The sequence below is a fragment of the Oncorhynchus clarkii genome, chromosome 1 (genome assembly GCF_045791955.1).
Source record: "Oncorhynchus clarkii lewisi isolate Uvic-CL-2024 chromosome 1, UVic_Ocla_1.0, whole genome shotgun sequence".
In the NCBI taxonomy this organism is placed as follows: Eukaryota; Metazoa; Chordata; class Actinopteri; order Salmoniformes; family Salmonidae; genus Oncorhynchus; species Oncorhynchus clarkii.
Window position 1 is genome coordinate 19,244,963 of NC_092147.1, and position 19,472 is coordinate 19,264,434.

Genomic DNA, 19,472 nt, shown 5'->3' on the forward strand with positions numbered 1-19,472 from the left:
CATCGAGAGCATCCTGACTGGTTGCATCACTGCCTGGTATGGCAACTGCTCGGCCTCGGACCGCAAGGCACTACAGAGGGTAGTGCGTACAGCCCAGTACATCACTGGGGCCAAGCTTCCTGCCAACCAGGACCTCTATCCCAGGCAGAAGAAGGCCCTAAAAAAATTGTAAAAGACTCCAGCCACTCTAGTCATAGACTCTCTCTGCTACCACATGGCAAGCGGTACTGGAGCGCCAAGTCCAGGTCCAAGAGGCTCTAAACAGCTTATACCCCAAGCCATAAGACTCCTGAACAGCCAATCAAATGGCCACCCAGACTATTTGCATTGCCCACTTTTTTACACTGCTGCTACTCTGTTATTATCTATGCATAGTCACTTTAATAACTCTACCTTCATGCGTTACGTTCCCCAGTTTCTGTGCTGTGGGTTTGGTTGTGTGTGTGTTTCAGGATGGCTTCCTGAAATTCTAAGCAGCTGATTGGTCGGCCCCATCGATGATTGGAAATCTGACCCCGCCCTCTCGTCAGGAGATACAGCTGTCTTCAATTACCGACTCCTTCTCCAGCTGGATAAAAGCCAGTCTTCCTTTGTTAGGAAAGAGAGAGCTTCTTAGTCGGGCTGTATAATTGTCGTCGGGCTGTATAATTGTCGTCGGGCTGTATAATTGTCGTAAAGTATTTTGTAGCCGGGCCTGCATGTCAAAAGGACAGCGTTTCTGTTTATTTAAATGGTTCACTTACATTAGTAATTATTCTGTTTTTGTTCCCAGGGGGAAGGCACCTTGGAAGTGATTAGGCAAGAGGCCTGCGGGCATACATATACCTGTAGTATTTGTCTATGCACACTAGGTAAGACCTGTATTTTGGCTAGCGTGCCAGGTGGTGTTAAGATAGGTAAGGTATGAGAGGGGGCTATTTAACAGTTTTTGCTTCCGTCCAGCCCCTTTTCCCCAAATTACTGTGTGAAGGAGGAAATAAATTCCCAGTAACGGTGAAATTCTGTCATCCTTACCGCACCTGCAATCCCATACCTCTTTCACTCCACGGGGAGTTGTGTCGCAGGGTGTTGCGTTACCTCCAAGAGGCATGTGTAACATGAACATATTACCTTGACTAACCGGTGTCCCCACACATTGACTCTGTACCGGTACCCACTGTCTATAGCCTCGCTATTATTGTTTTACTGCTGCTCTTTAATTGTTTGACATTTTTTTAACTGCATTGTTGGTTAGGGGCTTGTAAGTATTTCAAAGATCTACACCTTGTATTCAGCGCATATACCAAATAAAATTTGATTAGTCACGTGATGTGACATTGTTGGTTTCCTGAAAAACAAGCCTAATTTGCTCTCCAAAGAATGGAGTTAGCTGTATCAAACATCCCCAGGGACGCTGAGCGATTTCCGTGACTACGTGAGAGAATTCTCTCTCCATACGTCAGTTGGCATTCCTACACGGAAAGCTTTCATTGCATGTCTGTGGAAAGCGGTGTTTTCATTTACTTGGTCTAAATTAAACTTAATTTGTCAAATATTTGTCAAACACTCCATCAGCCTCAGGGTGGGAAATTAACACCTGCCAAATGCGGGTAGATTTTGGCCTTGGTGGGTAAGAATGTCTATATTAGCCTAGATCTGGGCTAATGGACAACAATCCAGTTTGTAGCCATCCATTTCTCCATTAACAGTCACCCATATGCTTAAGCTTATATCAAATGTCTAGTATAGGCTACTATACTCAAATATATAAATGCAACAATTTTCTGAGTTCATAAGGAAACCAGACAATTGAAAAAGTTGGCCAATATCTACAGATTCCACATGACTGGGCAGGGGTGCAGCCAAAGGAGGGCATTGGCCCAGCCAATCAGAATGAGTTTTTCCCCACAAATGGCCTTTAGAGAGAAATTGTCCTGGTCTCAGACGATCCTGAATGTGGAGGTCCTGGGCTGGCGTGGTTACACGTGGCCTGCAGTTGTGTGGCCAGTTGGAAGTACTGCCAAATACTCTAAAACAACGTTGGAGGCGACTTATGGTAGAGAAACATGAAATGCTCTGGCAACAGCTCTGGTGGACATTCCTGCAGTCAGCATGCCAATTGCACGCTCGCTCAAAACCTTTATAAATAAGACGTCTGTGGCATTGCGTTGTGACAACTGCACATTTTGGAGAGCCTTTTATTGTCCCCGGCCCTAGGTGCACCTGTGTAATGATCATTGTTTAATCAGCTTCTTGATATGCCACACCTATCTTGGCAAAGGAAAAATGCTCAAAAGGGATGTAAACCAATAGGATATACTGTACCAGTACAAATCCCAGTGGCAGAATAGCATGGCGTCCGTTTAGTCTACACTTCTCTACATGAATTGTTTTCTTATGTGTGAAGATTTCCATGCATGCATTCCTGTACATTCAGTGCAATGTGCACACTCAAACTGAACTTTTATTTTCACCCATAGCTAAGCAGCAACACTCCTGCATGTCCCTCCCTAGACTGATTCATGGGAGTCTTGTGCTGAAGTATTGCCTTGCCTCTTGTCAGAGTCAGCGCTTTTCTCACAAGGGACATGATAACTGTATGTCAAGGCTGGAAGATTAAGAGGACCAGCTAACATGACGGGACTGACACAGCTGGCTCAGCAACTCCACACATACACACACGTTAGGAGGAAATCCATTGCACACATTCTGCTATTACGCAACCGCTATTAAAGTATGTTATGTGGCATGACATGCATGTTGACTGCACTGTAAATAAAGTTAGGCCCACATTTTAATGTGAAATGCAAGCTTTTGCTTTCAGAAATCTGTAAAGTATCAATAAATCTCCCCAAAAAGTGAAACTGGGCTGGAGTGAATGTTAGAAATATCTTCACCTCATTTAGTTGACAGGAACACTGCACATTACTCACTATTTGTAGTTCTCAGTGTCAAATTGCCAGAGTTAGGCCTAGCAATGCTATTTATCATCGTATTCCCTGGCTAAAACAGATTAAATGAGAAGGATGAGCTTACAAAAAATAGATAATAAGGAACTGCAATGGCCTAGTAGGCAAATTCATTTTTTGAACCATCAGTTTTGCTTCCAAAAATACAGTGATAATAAACGTGATTTTAAAGAAAGCCAATCCACTATCACCAACATTTCAGAGATGAGCCGAACCTTCACAAACCTCATTATTTCCAGAGCCCTCTACAGAAGAGAGGACATGCAGAAAAGGTTTAATCAAGTGGGTTTCTGGCACTGTCGGATGAAGGGATTTGGAATCAGTCCACAGTGTTGACAGCCAAGAAAAATAGCAAGAGGAGAAAACCTAGACTGTGCATTCAAATTCAGCTATATGAAACGTTCTCATCTGGCCATTGCAGAGGATTGTAAACATTGCAGCACAGCCATCATACATAACCTTTAAAAATAATAATCTTTCTGAATAGATTACAGTATAGGTAACCTAGACAAGCTGGGTAACCTCTAAGTTATACCCTGATGAAGACAGCTTGTCTGTCGAAACGCTGGTTATAAGGTTATTAAATTATTGCATCTGAGCCCCTAGAGTGTGCGGCTCTCCTTTTCAAGTATACCTCAAAGTAGACCTATAGAATCATGGCCTGGGTAGAACTCGGATCAGGAAGTATTGCATACAGTTAATAGAAAAATAAGACAAACTGGGGAAAAATGCTATGAATAAAACAAGATTATTTTCAAATCCTTGAATGCATTCTTCAGATTTATTTCAAAGATAGTAGCTAGCTAGACAGCTAAACTATACTTGCCATATTTTACACACTACAAGGTAAGCGTCACTGTCAGTCAGTGATGCACGGCTCCAGGATTTCTGGCCTCGAGTCGTAGGAGTCGACTCTTGCTCGACTCCCAAAATACACAAACGGATGCGCACACACCACCTCATTATTGCAGATTCTTACTAGGAAGTCTACATTTGCGTTGTGGGGGACTGACATCAGCACGATGCTGCCCATTTTCTCATCAATTTAGCATATAAATGGCCTAGGTGATGTGTAGAAACTAGAATATTTCTGCCGTCATTTTATTTTTTAAAATCTAACAATTGACCCTTATAACGGAAGCCATGTTTTTTTATTCTAGGCGTGAAAATATTTCAACTTCATGTCTAAACGATAATAGGCTACACGGATAACTCGTGCTTGGCTGTCCAATGTATCGGTCTCCCCATAATATTTAAATTGATAAATTGTTATCATAATCATTTTATTTTATCAATCCATGGTAGACGTTTTTCCTAATAACAATGCCCCCATCCTGCTAATTTGAGTTGCTGAGTCGTATTTGCAAATAACTGTGTTTATGGATGAGAAAATTAAAATGTGCCATTACCAAAAAGTTTAGCGGGTATGATGCTTTGCGATCTATTGCCTAGGACAGGGCTCTCCAACGCTGTTCGTGTAGAGCTATTATCCTGTAGGTTTTCACTCCAAACCTAATCTAGCGCATCGGATTCAATAATTTGCTGGTTGATAAACTGAATCAGGTTACTTACAACTGGGGTTAGGGTGAAACAGGGTTGGAGAGCCCTGACCTAGGACATCAACAGCCATGGTTTCATTAAATAAACTGGGCACAATAGTTTTTATTGCACATTTAGGCCTAATTAAACTGATGCATTTGTCGATGTTCAACTTCAATTCACTGGCACCACGAAGAACAGCGTAGCCATACTCAATGACAGCCTGATATACACGTTAATATGTTTTTGGTTAATTTACAAGGCATTGCTATGCTAGAAAGACATTTGTAGATACAGATGACAAAGATGTGGTTCTGACTGCCCGGACTCGCTTTCCCTCGCCGCCTCCTCGTTATGAAAAACGGTAGTGTGTGTTTGGTCTTCGGTCTGTTGCGTGTAGAATAGCTCAGCCTACTCATTGATAACCCCTACTTCAGTGAACTTGTGAGAGACATTGCAAGCCAAGAAATGGCGATATACAGCATTGCGATAATCTACATCTTATTACCGATGCACGGTTCTGGCGGTCTGCCTGGTAGCGGACACGTCTACCCGTGCCTGGCTGTGCACCCTCCCATCTCTTGCTATCTTGCTCTTTCTTTGCTGTGAAAGATGCAAGAGTTTGTGTACGGCAAATAGTTTCCTACATTGCTAAAATACTGAATCCTAGGACTTGATTCCGCTAGCTTGACAACCAGAAATGGGAGTCGACTCCTCACTACTACTGGCACGCTTATTCATCAAGGAATTTTCGGGTGCTTGCGAATGTCAAAGTTAAACATTTGACAAATTACTTATTTTCACCCTGTATGAAATGCAATTGATGTGGCATTCAGTGAGTTAGCTTGCTGCTAACGTTAGTCGGTATGGCTAGCAGCTAGCTCGCATAGCTTGCTTACACCCCTTGCATGGCTAGCTAGCCATGTTACCTGGCTAAAAGAAGATGAAACACAGAACCACAGCCACGGCTGGAACTGCATCAACACAGATAGCTACTACCATGCCAGATATAGCTACAATCAATACAAATATTTAGTTACCGAAGTCGCTATCCATTCCATAGCTTACTCCAATGACAGTGTCCGCATCCTCGGATGCTGTGGCCCCGGAAAAAGGACTCGCTTCCCTGGCCTCTGACAGCCCAACCGCTCCCTCAGCTACTGGCAGTGCTGCTTCCATCCAGACTCCCGGAGAAAGGGCAAGCCCTCCGAATGAAAGACCAACTGCGAAGGCGCGATTCAGCGAAAAAGAACGGTTGTTATTCAGCGTCCTACAGCTAAACCATACGATGAAATTAAAACAATAAATTCAGTGTGATATCCGTTATGGACCAGGCATCCGTGCAGTGGTTATCAGCCCGTTGGCGACACAGGTCCTCTCGGTTCGACTGCACTTTCTGCTGTCGCTGGCTTGATGCTGTGCATTCTGTCTCCCTCCGACTGATTCTTGAAGAACTGCTGACATTGACTTGGATGTACGTCACGCATTCTCCTGTGCAAGGCAATGATAAATTAAATATAGCTACAATAAACCAAATTAACTGCTTGATTGAATCCTTCCTCTTTTAATTGACGAGGAAAAAGGTTTTATCCTCAAAAAGGGTGGCTAGCTACCGACCTTCGCCCCTGTCCATGACCTTTCAAAATGGATGATGACCAAATCTATTGAGCATGAATTCTGCACAAAGATGGAATACTCTGACTAACATATTGATTGTTCCCATCAACAAAAGCCAGGGATTGCCTTTGATGTCTGATATCCTTGGCACTGCTCCTCTTCCAACATCGGAAAACCTCAGGTTGCAGAATGACTGACAGGCACCTGCAGAGGCTTGAAGGCTTCTGCTCTTCTTGGTAGGAAAGTTAAAAGGAAAATAGCATTTGTGGTATTATAGAATGGCTGGGCTTTGTTGTTATTTTGCCAACTATCAGGTCCTCAAGTTTATTCTGGTTGGCAAAGTGCTCTTCTTAACTTAATCAACTGAAAGAAGGGCTGTTGTTGTGAATGGCAATGTGAACTGCATTTCGAACTAACCTGACCCGTCCATCTACAGAACTTGATTAAATCTGACTGGTCTTAATGTTGATTATTAATCAAAGGCAGATTCATCATGAGTGTTAATTTGTGATTATAAACTGTGTGGTTCGAGTACTGAATGCTGGTTGTCTGAAAGCCGTGCTATTTCAGACTGTATACCACAGGTATGACAAATTATCTTTTAGTGTTCTAATTACATTGGTAACCAGTTTCTAATAGCAATAAGGCACCTCAGGGGTGTGTGGTATATGGCCAATATACCACAGCTAAGGGCTGTGTCCAGGCCATTATGCTTTGAAAACACAGACAGCGTCAATGCATTTTGGTAAACCAGAATTACATTCATTTCCAATGAAACAATGCGTTTGCCTTGCAGCATTGCATTGCTGAGGCAGTTGCAGTGTGTTCAGTGTGGTGCATACGTTGGACTTATCAAACCTATGAGTCAAACTGTATGCATAGACGGCTTGACAGAAACGGTAGCAGAAGGTGAATGTTGAACTTTTGTTTCATACATATCCTGATGATACTGCATACTATTTTGCGCAATGACGCTGTCGGTGTGTTCGAAGCGTTAGCCGTGGTATATTGACCATGTACTGTACCACACCCCCTCGTGCCTTATTGCGTAATTATAAACCCGGGTGGTTTGAGTCCTGAATGCTGGTTGAGTGAAATCCGTGGTACATCAGAACCTATACCACAATATGGCAAACATTTTTTATTTTACTATTCTAATTACATTGGTATCCAGTTTGTAATAGCAATAAGGCACCTCAGGGGTTTGTGGGGTATATGGCCAATATTCCACGGCTAGGGGCTGTATCCAGCCCACACCTTCTCAGGCTTTATTGCTTAAGTATATACTCAGTGGCCAACAGTCTCTGTCAACAGAGCAAAGGGATGACTGGCGAGTGACTATGGTTGCACCATTTTTGTTCTCAAATCCAGTAGAGGGCAGTGTAACATTTATTTCAGCAGAACAGATTCACAAATTCAATTTCAAGCACTACCACTCATAAATGAAGGAATGCTCTCAGGTGGTAAATCTAAATTACTATTTCCTTTTTAGGTAATCAGTAACTTGAACTTCTTGTTGCATCACATGGAACAACCTTGTCCACATCAACTCATGGCAAAACATCAGCATAGCAAAACAGGTTAGTAACAGGAACTATGGTTTTATTACTGTTCTACTTGTGTAGTATGTGATGGGAATTAAAAACAAGAAACATAAAGACATTGAAAGACACATTCCCCATTTACAATAAACACACTTGACAACATAATTAACACAAAGTAGTTTAGTTTATTATAGAATATGACACTAAGATCATATTTGTAATTATGCACATTCCGTTTTAAGTATTCAAAGGGAACAGTTGTAGAGGTCAGGGTTCCTCTCCGGTGTACTGGCTGGGTATAGGGGGTCCTCCCAGGGGGTTGCACGCCATTTTCATCAGGTCTGTCCTGTCCGTCAGGCGGGTTTGTGGACAGACCGTCACTGGTCTGGGGAATGGACCCACTCACACCCATTGGCTGACCGGGGAGGGGGGGGGGGGGGGGGGGGGTGGCGATGGAGTATCAGTGCATTAGTCCGTCAGTCATGGAAGAATTACAGGTACTTAGGAAGATCCTTCTCCACCACCTGAAAGGAAGGAGAAGATAAAGGTATGATGAATTGCATCCATGTCTTTTTCTGAACAATGATTTATTTGTTTTTCTTGCATGTCCTAAGACAGTTTCAAGATACAATACTTGCAAAAACGTACAATTCAATAGGGAGAAAAAATCAAATGAATGAAAAAACTAAGAAAAACAACAGGATACAAATAAGGACAAAACCAAACTAAAACCAAATAGGTTTCAGTATTTCCAAATTCAATCAGCCTATTCAAATTTCAATCTCAAAGGTTACCAACCCAGAGCCACATAGGAATATTAAAGGTAGACAAGCAGGGCAATCCCATCTCCCATCCACAAGACCAAACATTGTTGTTAAATTAGGTCTTGCAAGTGGGAGGCAGCATATGACCAATTGACCAGAGTTTTGGGCTTGGCCCCACGCAGTCTGGCAGTGGATCTTTCCAGCTGTGCAATATCCAAGTATATAAACAACCAACATGTGCAAAGGGCAATAGCAGGTTCAAACCAACCCATTAGAATAGTTTTTTTTGCCTGCTGTTAATGCAACCTTAACAATCTGCCTTTGAGGGATAAGATAAGGAAATGCTAGAGCAGGTAGATTCCTGCCAAGAAAACCATTGAAAACACTTGAACCCAAAGAGACTTTACCGGTAAACAGCTCCAAAGCATATGCATATAATTTCCCACCTCAGATTGGGTACATTTATTACACATAACTATCCACAAGCTTCATTTTGAACCTTCACTCTGGGGTAAAATAAAGCCTTTGAGAAAATTTAATAGGTTGATGGGCAAGGCTCTTAGAAGAGGCACATTTTTTTTCTCCATATTGTGGTCCAATCCCATTTAAACCCTGCACTTTGCAGGTCCTTCTCCCAGACCTTCATAACAGGTAGATGTTTTATATTATGAGTCACCAGCCTATCATATAGTGAGGACACCATTCCAGCATCCATGTCTTTTAGTTGATTTTCAGTTATGTTTCTCTCCTTATATGGATTTAATATAATTGGATTTCATTTGTTAGATAAGAGCCATAACAGTAGTCAGCTATAGACACTTGTGGTGTGTTGGATTTCCCATTCAGGAGAGACACTATGAGAGATCCAGTGGGGCAAAAAAGTATTTAGTCAGCCACCAATTGTGCAAATTCTCCCAATTAAAAAGATGAGGCCTGTCATTTTCATCATAGGTAGGTACACAAAAAAATCCAGAAAGTCACATTGTAGGATTTTTAATGAATTTATTTGCAAATTATGGTGGAAAATAAGTATTTGGTCAATAACAAAGGTTTCTCAATACTTTGTTATATACCCTTTGTTGGCAATGACAGAGGTCAAATGTTTTCTGTAAGTCTTCACAAGGTTTTCACACACTGTTGCTGGTATTTTGGCCCATTCCTCCATGCAGATCTCCTCTAGAGCAGTGATGTTTTGGGGCTGTTGCTGGGCAACACAGACTTTCAACTCCCTCCAAAGATTTTCTATGGGGTTGAGATCTGGAGACTGGCTAGGCCACTCCAGGACCTTGAAATGCTTCTTACGAAGCTACTCCTTCGTTGCCCGGGCGGTGTGTTTGGGATCATTGTCATGCTGAAAGGCCCAGCCACGTTTCATCTTCAATGCCCTTGCTGATGGAAGGAGGTTTTGACTCAAAATCTCATGATACATGGCCCCATTCATTCTTTCCTTTACACGGATCAGTTGTCCTGGTCCCTTTGCAGAAAAACAGCCCCAAAGCATGATGTCTCCACCCCCATGCTTCACAGTAGGTATGGTGTTCTTTGGATGCAACTCAGCATTCTTTGTCCTCCAAACACGACGAGTTGAGTTTTTACCAAAAAGTTATATTTTGGTTTCATCTGACCATATGACATTCTCCCAATCTTCTTCTGGATCATCCAAATGCTATCTAGCAAACTTCAGACGGGCCTGGACATGTACTGGCTTAAGCAGGGGGACACGTCTGGCACTGCAGGATTTGAGTCCCTGGCGGCGTAGTGTGGGGTGTGGCGGGGTAGGCTTTGTTACTTTGGTCCCAGCAGGTCATTCACTAGATCCCCCCGTGTGGTTCTGGGATTTTTGGTCACCGTTCTTGTGATCATTTTGACCCCATGGGGTGAGATCTTGCGTGGAGCCCCAGATTGAGGGAGATTATCAGTGGTCTTGTGTGTCTTCCATTTCCTAATAATTGCTCCCACAGTTGATTTCTTCAAACCAAGCTGCTTACCTATTGCAGATTCAGTCTTCCCAGCCTGGTGCAGGTCTACAATTTTGTTTCTGGTGTCCTTTGACAGCTCTTTGGTCTTGGCCATAGTGGAGTTTGGAGTGTGACTGTTTGAGGTTGTGGACAGGTGTCTTTTATACTGATAACAAGTTCAAACAGGTGCCATTAATACAGGTAACGAGTGGAGGACAGAGGAGCCTCTTAAAGAAGAAGTTACAGGTCTGTGAGAGGCAGAAATCTTGCTAGTTTGTAGGTGACCAAATACTTATTTTCCACCATAATTTGCAAATAAATTCATAAAAAATCCTAAATGTGATTTTCTGGATTTTTTTTTCTCATTTTGTCTGTCATAGTTGAAGTGTACCTATGATGAAAATGACAGGCCTCTCTCATCTTTTTAAGTGGGAGAACTTGCACAATTGGTGGCTGACTAAATACTTTTTTGCAACCCACTGTATACCATGTTTGAGCAGCCATTAAAGAAAGCATGCCCTGTATTTACATTTTCTGTGTGCTTGATAGAGGATTGCCCCACCCCCACCACCCCAGCCCACTCACTCCCCACTACTTCCAATTTTACAGGGCTGTATTCACATAAAAATGTTTCCAGGAAGCATTTATAAATGGTCGATAATGCATCATTTCAGTGGCAAAGTCACAAGGCAGAATGATGGAGAGGGTTATTCCAGGCCAGCCCTGAGGTTATGGCTGAGTGCTACATCACATGGACGTACGTGTCAGTGAGCCCATCATAGGCCTGTGCTGTAATTACAGTCATTGACTTACACTGGGATCATCCATTGGTCCATATCTCTTCATAACCTGGCCCTCTCTGTTGATCAGGAACTACAAATACAGAGAAAAGAAGCAATGGACATTGAAACTCATTCTGCATTAAAGATTCAGTCCGGGATTAAAAACACTTACAAATTCATAACATATTGTAATGTAATATATTTAATAAAAAAATAACATATCATAAGAAATGGATGACCTAATGCACAATTTTCGGGGACCTGTTTTGGCTCATGAGCACTACTTTCAAAACTATTGGCTGAAATTATACAAAAGCTTTGGATAATCACTTTAAACTTCCATGATCTAACTGCAAAATCTGATAATAGTCATTAGGTGTTTTTGTTTTCAATTCGTTAACCCCACAACTCCCCAACTCATAAATGCTGAAATATACTTCCATTTAAGTATGTATTTGTATGACACTGGGCCAAGAAAGACAATAATAATAAGACTACCATTTTAATTTTATTAAGAGAGGCTATAACATTGAACTCAATGGGCATGCAATGAGCAACCTTTGCTTTCACCAGAGATAAACGCTTGGCATATAAATCTGGGTAACTCCTGTCGTGGAAATTTCCTCTATTTACCAAATCATGAGAGCAAACCACACACAAGTCAGAGTTGGTTATCACAAAGTCCATCTTTAATTATATGAGCTCTATCACAACCCTGTGACTCTCAGATCAATTCAGTGTCTATCAATGAATTCTCTGAGAGTCCCTTACACATTTCAACTGAGATCCTTTATAGCAAAGACACACACAGCCAGACAGCATAGGCATAATTTATTGTTCAGCTTTGTCTCCTAAACTATGTTATTTTCTCAAACCCAGAACCATAAACAAATCCTTCATATCAACAGGCATATATCAAATCCAACCTATCTTGACAAGATCACAGAGACACATTGACTGGCACACAGACATTGTGGAGCCAAGAGATACACGCTTGACCTCTCCCCTCTCTCCGGCCCATATAACTTAGTCTTGACAGAGAACAGATACTGCAACCCCACCAGAGTAGTATAAAAACACATTCTGATGAGAAGTAACTTACAAACATATGATGAATATAAAACATCTTACCTATGTTACCAACTAATCCCCAACACTCCTGTGTCAACTTTCTGCTGATGGGGATATATGATGATGACTAATAAGAAATATTTACCTTTGTGAAATTCCACTTGATGCCACTGTTGGGAAGAAAACAAGATCATAAGATAAAGTAATCATTAACACAGTGACAATAACCAAACTCATACATGTTACAATATCTGCTTATATTACGGTATATAAGCTATTATCAAATACTTTGCAGAGCATTAGTAAGCAGTTTGTAAATCATTTGATATAATGTATTTAAAGTATTAACAGCGGTCTAAGGCACTGCATCTCAGTGCAAGAAGTGACACTACAGTCCCTGGTTCAAATCCAGGCTGAATCACATCCGGCCGTGATTGGGAGTCCCATAGGGCGGTGCACAATTAGCCCAGCGTCATCCGGGTTTGGCCGTCATTGTAAATAAGAATTTGTTCTTAAATGACTTACCTGGTTAAATAAAAAATACAATATATTTTATATTCAAGGCCATCAAAAATGATATGCGAGTCTAATCACGCTAGTTGTGACACGTCTCTCCAAAACGTTTCCACTTACTTTCCCAGGAAGCCTTTCCCGTTGGGCTGCTCCTTCAGCCACTTCCACAGGGGGTGGGCATTATCCCCGTTCACATCAATCTTACTGAACATTGAGAACTCAGCATTGTATGACTTAGCAAAGTCCTTGATCTGAGCTTCAGTGCCAGGTTCCTAAAATGAACACATAAGACACGTAATAAAATGGCAAGAGAATAAATGTTTTAGGTGAGAAAAATGTTTTGATGAAGAGAGGTGTAGCTACCTGACTCCCGAACTGGTTGGAAGGGAAGGCCAGGATGCGTAAACCTTTCTCAGCGTACTTCGCGTGCATCTCCGCAAACTGAGAATAATTTACTGGGGTTTTCCCTCATTTAGAGGCAACGTTGACGATGACGACAACATCTCCCCTACACAAACACATTAAAACACAGGAGAGAACAGGTCAGAGGCTTTTGGAAGGGGTATGGTGAATGATATATAACATGATTGTGGTTATTTAGTATTTTGGAGTGCTGAGTAACTTGTTTTTTCACCCACTAACCTGTATTTCTCGAGGGACACCTCGTTGCCATCAATATCCTTGGCAGAGAAGTCATAAATAGATGTGGCTGTCTGCCAGTCCTCTGTCGGGGCAGACTGCGAGAGAGGTGAGAAGAAATAGAGTAAGTCCAAATATTAAAAGTATACCGTTTGCTGCTAGCTGGCTGGTGTGTGTGCAGGCACGCACGTGTGCTCACTCACACTCACTGTAAAGGAAAGACTCAGCAAATCTCTCTCTCTTTCAGAGTGATCGTCATCACTCAAATGAAATGCCTTTGCTCTCATCCATTCTACACGGAAATCCACATAATAACATATTTCAAAAATGTGTTTGAATGACAGAAAGCAGCAATTGATGTGTTAAAAAGTTACTGATTACAAGGGTGTATTTCCCCTCCAACAATAAACACACTATGCACCTGGCATACATTCTCAGATAGAAAGATTCGACAGCAGATGTAAACATAAGAAAACCTGCCATATCCAATATCGGCAAAACATTTCTCAGTGATCTTACTAAAGTCTGCAGCAAGACAGAGAAAAGGACAGCAGATCCTAGTAGACCCATGATTCCCTTTCAGTAAGGGATGTGACAGTATCCCTGTGATTTGACCGCACAGTCTTCTGTCCCACACACCTTTGACTGACTGAGCCTTTCAGTACAGTACACACTCTAATCCCCCAATTTATGAAACTCTGACAATCAATAACTAGGAAGATATGGCATTCTTCTCTGATAGGATGCTTTTATGCTGACCACTGACAGGCAAAGGATGATAACACCTGCACAATCAGTGGTCCTCATTACATACTGTTATCTCTTCCTAGAAGTGACACAAAGTGTGACTTGCACAGGACAAAGGTAACCTCATCTTTGGGAACTGACCTTGCTAAATACATAATTCAAAAAGTACAGAACACAGTAGTACTTCTCTATGACTAAATGAACAGTAACATTTCACATTAACAATAACATTTTAAAAAGGATGGAGCAAAACTATCAATATGGTCCAAAAACCCACTATTACACCAAACAACAACTATATTTGGATGTATATTGCCCATATGCAGTTAACTTATATTTATGACCTTTGTCAGGATATCATATCAACTTCAGATGAACCTTCACTTGACAAAGGCATACAATGAAACAATTTCTGTTTGCGATAGAGATTTTCAATTACAGTAGGCTATTCATACTGTAAGTCTAAACAAATGACTCGCACAAAAGAGCCTAATCATTCTGCAGAGCATGTAAACAAGGGTTTCAAAAAGCCTCAGTTCTTTCCTATTTCAGAGGTTCTTTATTCCATCAAATGTCATAACATCTTTAGCATCATATGGTATAGAATAGATGCAACAGATGTGCATGGAGACTCATGTTTACATTTTCTAAGAGATAGGATTTTCTCGAATATCAATCTTTTAATTTGAGGGCAGTGGTACAAGACAGTGGTTGGGCAACTACATTGATTCAGTATATATTATTTCACAATTTTGATAAGGTGCAAACTTTACCACTCAATGATGTCATCTTACAAACACAACAAGGTCAATTATAAGCCTGATAAGATTGATGAGGGAGCAGGGAGGTTCTGACTTGTGATACCACATAGCCTACCCTGTGTACACCCCAGATACCAAATAAATAATTAAACTGAAAACCAGCCAGATGATGATCATGTGTCCATACTTTTTCTGACATCCAGACACAATACCTTTTAACACCCTGTATGTACACAGCTCTTTCACAGACATCAAATGAAGAGAACATCATGTAGAGTAGTATAATGACATAAAACACAACTAAATCCTAAATACATGCACTGCAAGTTAGGCCACTTTGCTATAGACAACGTTAGCAGGTTATCAGCACACACCAGAAGGGCTATGGAGAGAATGGTTTCATCCTACGTAACAGTCAACAGCACAACAATTAACTCTGCATATGGCTATAGTACTGTATACAATAGCCTACCATTGTGAATAAATATAATCCAATCACAAGAACGAGTCCACAGCTTGCCAATGTCCCAAATACTAAGACACGCTTAATTTGCCACAACGACATTGAATTGTATAAACTCCGTCTGCAGGGTTTGTTGGGAAACGTACTGCGTACTCAAATCTTTGGTGGTGTGTTTGAGCCTCTAGGGGGCGTGCCATCACTGTACTTGATAATTTGCATGTTTTTCTCTGACTGAGCTAAGTCATACGGTCTTTTGTTTTTTTTCTACATGTGCTAAGACATAACATTTATATTTGAAGATGGTAAAATACAAATGCAGTTCTAATGACTGGTTAGATCAGTCAAAAATATTTAATTCATTGTTGGGAAATATCCGGTGACATCATCATTGCGCGCGCTCCTAATAACGCGTAACTGCAACGTGAGTTAGCATTAGCTAGTGAGAAGTACCTTACATGTATTGATATCGTATACTGTACCTGTAATTAAATCAAAACATATCGAAACGCAATGGATGACGATGAAGAAACATATAGGCTATGGAAAATTCGGAAAACCATCATGCAGGTGGGTTACTGGGGTGAGCTGTTTGCTAACGTTAACTGTATCAACTTTAGTAGTAGCTAGCTAACTATCGGTAGCTGTAGTCAATATATGATACCCAAAGGTGGAGCAATTGATATTCACTAACTATAGTTCAATGATGGAGTATGAATGACTCCAATTAGCTATAGTTTTAGTGCATAAACAATGATAGAGGCCTCTAATGGCCGTGCTAACATTGGCAGCGCCGTTGAAGGCTTCCACCATTTTAATGTAGTCAACTGGGTGATACTTTCAACTTCATTGGCTGACCCAAATCTTGAAGAACAATATTGGCCACTTCAAAATGGAGATCCAAAGATGAGTCCTATCTATTTGGCTATGATTCAGTATATGAATGACCTGTCTTGTCACATTACATGGAAAGCGTCATTGTACAACTCTCTCCTTGTTGGTCAGCTGTGTCATGACAGAGGCTACCTGGTGACCCAAGATGAGTTGGACCAGACCTTGGATGAGTTTAAAAGTCAGTTTGGGGACAAACCCAGCGAGGGTCGCCCACGACGGACAGATCTCACTGTCCTGGTAGCACACAATGATGACCCCACAGACCAGATGTTTGTTTTCTTTCCTGGTATGTTATTGCCAATGTAGCCACAACATTGGGACCCAATGTGGCCCTAGTGACCATGTTGACGGTCATTTTTGATACAGTAATAAGTCAGCACCTGTCATTTGCCGTAGTCCTGTAACTTATGACGATATTGAATCCCTTCATTTTCACCCATGTAGAGGAGCCTAAAGTTGGTATTAAGACCATCAAGATGTACTGCCAGCGGATGCAGGAGGAGAACATCACACGTGCCTGCATTGTAGTTCAGATGGGAATGACACCTTCGGCTAAGCAGGTAAGGTTTGTGGATGTTGTTGGACACGAGATCTTACTTTTTCAAGCTACTATGTTTGTTTTCAGTTTCATTTCAGTGGTCTTTTTTTTTCTTCTTCTTCACATCAAATTTTTAGTCTCTAGTTGATATGGCGCCCAAATACATCCTGGAACAGTTTCTGCAGCAGGAGCTTCTAATAAACATCACTGAGCATGAGGTAAGCAGATGGAAAGTTATGTTGCAATATCATTAAGATTGTAGTCATAAGACCTTTTGAACTGCTATGTGGCACAGTTAACTAATCTTATGTTATTATTTTGTTGCAGCTAGTTCCTGAACACATAGTCATGACAAAAGAGGAACTGTCTGAGTTGCTGTTACGATAGTATCCTTTTTCACAGCATGGATTTCAAACTCGTACCTGGATAGAGTATAAATCCTGCGTTCTATGGACTGGATTCACATGCATAGTCACCCCAAATGAGAATCTATTGATCTAACACTAGATTGAGTTATATAGAGATACTTGTGTGTTGGGATTTCTTTATTTGTGTCTCAGTAAACTGAAGGAGAGCCAGTTGCCTAGGATCCAACAAGGAGATCCTGTAGCCCGGTACTTTGGATTGAAAAGAGGCCAGGTACAAGATCAATCTCCTCGACCTAATGTAGTTAAAACATTTCTGAAATAAGTGATTTACTTGGCTCTCGTTTCTCTTTGCTGTGATAGGTAGTAAAGATAATCAGACCCAGTGAGACTGCTGGACGATACATCACCTACAGGCTGGTCCAGTGAGGATTTCAATGTGAGTGCTTGGTGAATATCTTGATTGCAGTGTTAGGGCTGTTTCCTAACCAGCATCTCTATATTGTTAATTTTTCGTATGACAATACATTTAATTATTCAGATGGGCATTTGAGAATGTTAATTCTACTCTTGTTCCTTTAGGTATGTTGCTGTACTAAGGAACAGCGTGTGGGCCAATAAAACTCATGGATTATTCCACAGCTGGCCTCATCTCTTTGGATTAAGTTTAGCTTTTGTTAATTTGTTCAATAAATCCTTTGACATATCTTTCCAAAGATATGTATGGTGATGCCAGTTATGATTATTTTAATATGGTTTGACCATCCAGACAATGCATATTTTAGTTGTCTAAAAATGTGGGCACGGTCAGGACAAAGGGCACATATGTAGCAGCAGGTATACATGAGGCTATGGTTGTTTTACAAGGCATAAATCAACATTAATGGCATTCTTTATTACTGACAATGTCAAAACAGTGAATTCAGCAGATACATCCAACATAACTGTTAAGATCTAAAGATGCATTTTTTGGATTTTAGTGCTGAATAAAAACCAGCAGCACTTTGAATACCTGGAATAATTATCTTAGATAAATCACACAAGACAACTTACTATTCAAGCATAAGAGCAATGTAAATACTTTTAATAGATTATCGCTATGCCAATTTGTAAGGCAGATTATTTTCAATATTAAATCACAGCTTGTTATAACTAGAATTAATGCTGACAGAACAGCTATAACCAAGTGTCCAAGATGAATGTGTCATGTAGTATTACATGACATTCTAATGCCAAAGTTAAAACCAAGATTCGTGGTAACATCCACCAGACTGGAAGTACACTTAAAACACCGTAGAGCCTTTGTGTGGTTGACACATTGCACAGGCCGTGTTTACACAAACTGGCTCCCTGTCCCTGGGCAGCAGACTAACCTTTGACCCGCCCAGAACATGGTTGTTGGACGGATTCACGTTGAGCTCAGACGCCTCTAGGTCTGGGGGCTCATGGTCCAAGGCATCGGGACTAGGACTCTCCTGGTCTGGAACCAGGTCAGTCTGAGGTAGAGACTGGAGAGTTTCAGGCTATCCTTGCAGCTCAGTTGGTCATCCTCTGCTGATCTTGCTCTCCTGTTTGACCAGGCTGTGGGGACAGTGTGTGGACCCCCTCCCAGTCTTATCCAGCTCTGAGTCAGAGTCCACCATTTGCTCACTGGAACCCAGGGAGCCTGGAGAACTGCCTGCATGGAGAAAAAGTGAAGGGATGTAATGAAGTGACACTGCTCAGACTCACTGGATAAATATAAAGATGTACTAAAATCAAAAAGGCAAAGGTAATTATTCACAAGTCCATCTAAACATCTCTTACCACAGCCCTCCATATTGTCAGTCTGTTCTGTTCTGTTCCTCATTGGCATCCTGTTCCTCTACATCAGCTACCGCAGCACTGCTGTTCTCATCTTATACCCGAACGACAGTCTACCAGCAGGGGGAGACAAACTAAAACCTAAGATAAAATAGGGAGCTTGAGTTCAAACCATTCACAACTCTGGTATTAGTTGAGCTATTTGTGGGTAGGTAAACAGAAAGCGTTCACATTCTTTGTATGTTTGAAATTATCTTTAACATGTAATTTTGCTGATCTAAAGTATGTACACACATCCTCTGCAACCAAAGACAGGCACACAACATACCTGTTGGGTGGAGAATGGGTGACTGCTGGAGGACTGGAAGATGGCTGTGTAAAAGACTATGAGAGTCTCTATGATGCGGGCCTGGTGGGGGTAGTCCACAAGAGAGGACAGGGACACTGTGGCCCCAGTGAGCCGGGGCCACATCAGAGAGGGGCCAAACACGATGCCCAGGTTAAATGGGACTCATCTTATTGTCCTGCT

The 19,472-nt window shown here is 41.4% G+C and overlaps 2 protein-coding genes and 1 pseudogene across 5 annotated transcripts in view; 1 reads left to right on the forward strand and 2 right to left on the reverse strand.

Moving 5' to 3' along the window:
- Window positions 1-5,891, reverse strand: part of LOC139380279 (phosphatidylinositol 4-phosphate 5-kinase type-1 gamma-like) — an 87,675-nt gene extending 81,784 nt beyond the window's left edge. For 3 of the 4 annotated variants that reach the window (XM_071123047.1, XM_071122964.1, XM_071122885.1), the window contains exon 1: window positions 5,528-5,670. In XM_071123047.1, coding sequence (XP_070979148.1) covers window positions 5,528-5,666 — 139 coding nt within the window. In that variant the 5' untranslated portion in view covers window positions 5,667-5,670. Of the gene's footprint in view, window positions 1-5,527 lie in introns of all 4 variants that reach the window. The other variant, XM_071123130.1, reaches the window with a different exon arrangement.
- Window positions 5,892-7,813: 1,922 nt separating this feature from the next.
- On the reverse strand, window positions 7,814-15,521 carry LOC139380503 (phospholipid hydroperoxide glutathione peroxidase-like; annotated as a pseudogene).
- Window positions 15,522-15,575: 54 nt separating this feature from the next.
- LOC139415554 (DNA-directed RNA polymerases I, II, and III subunit RPABC1-like) lies at window positions 15,576-17,870 on the forward strand. Its single transcript, XM_071163667.1, has 8 exons — window positions 15,576-15,913; window positions 16,349-16,523; window positions 16,682-16,797; window positions 16,913-16,993; window positions 17,103-17,161; window positions 17,336-17,414; window positions 17,504-17,579; window positions 17,723-17,870. Exons 1-7 carry the CDS (start codon window positions 15,857-15,859, stop codon window positions 17,567-17,569), a joined length of 633 nt encoding a protein of 210 aa, XP_071019768.1. The 5' UTR covers window positions 15,576-15,856; the 3' UTR covers window positions 17,570-17,579; window positions 17,723-17,870.
- The last annotated feature ends 1,602 nt before the right edge of the window (window positions 17,871-19,472 follow it).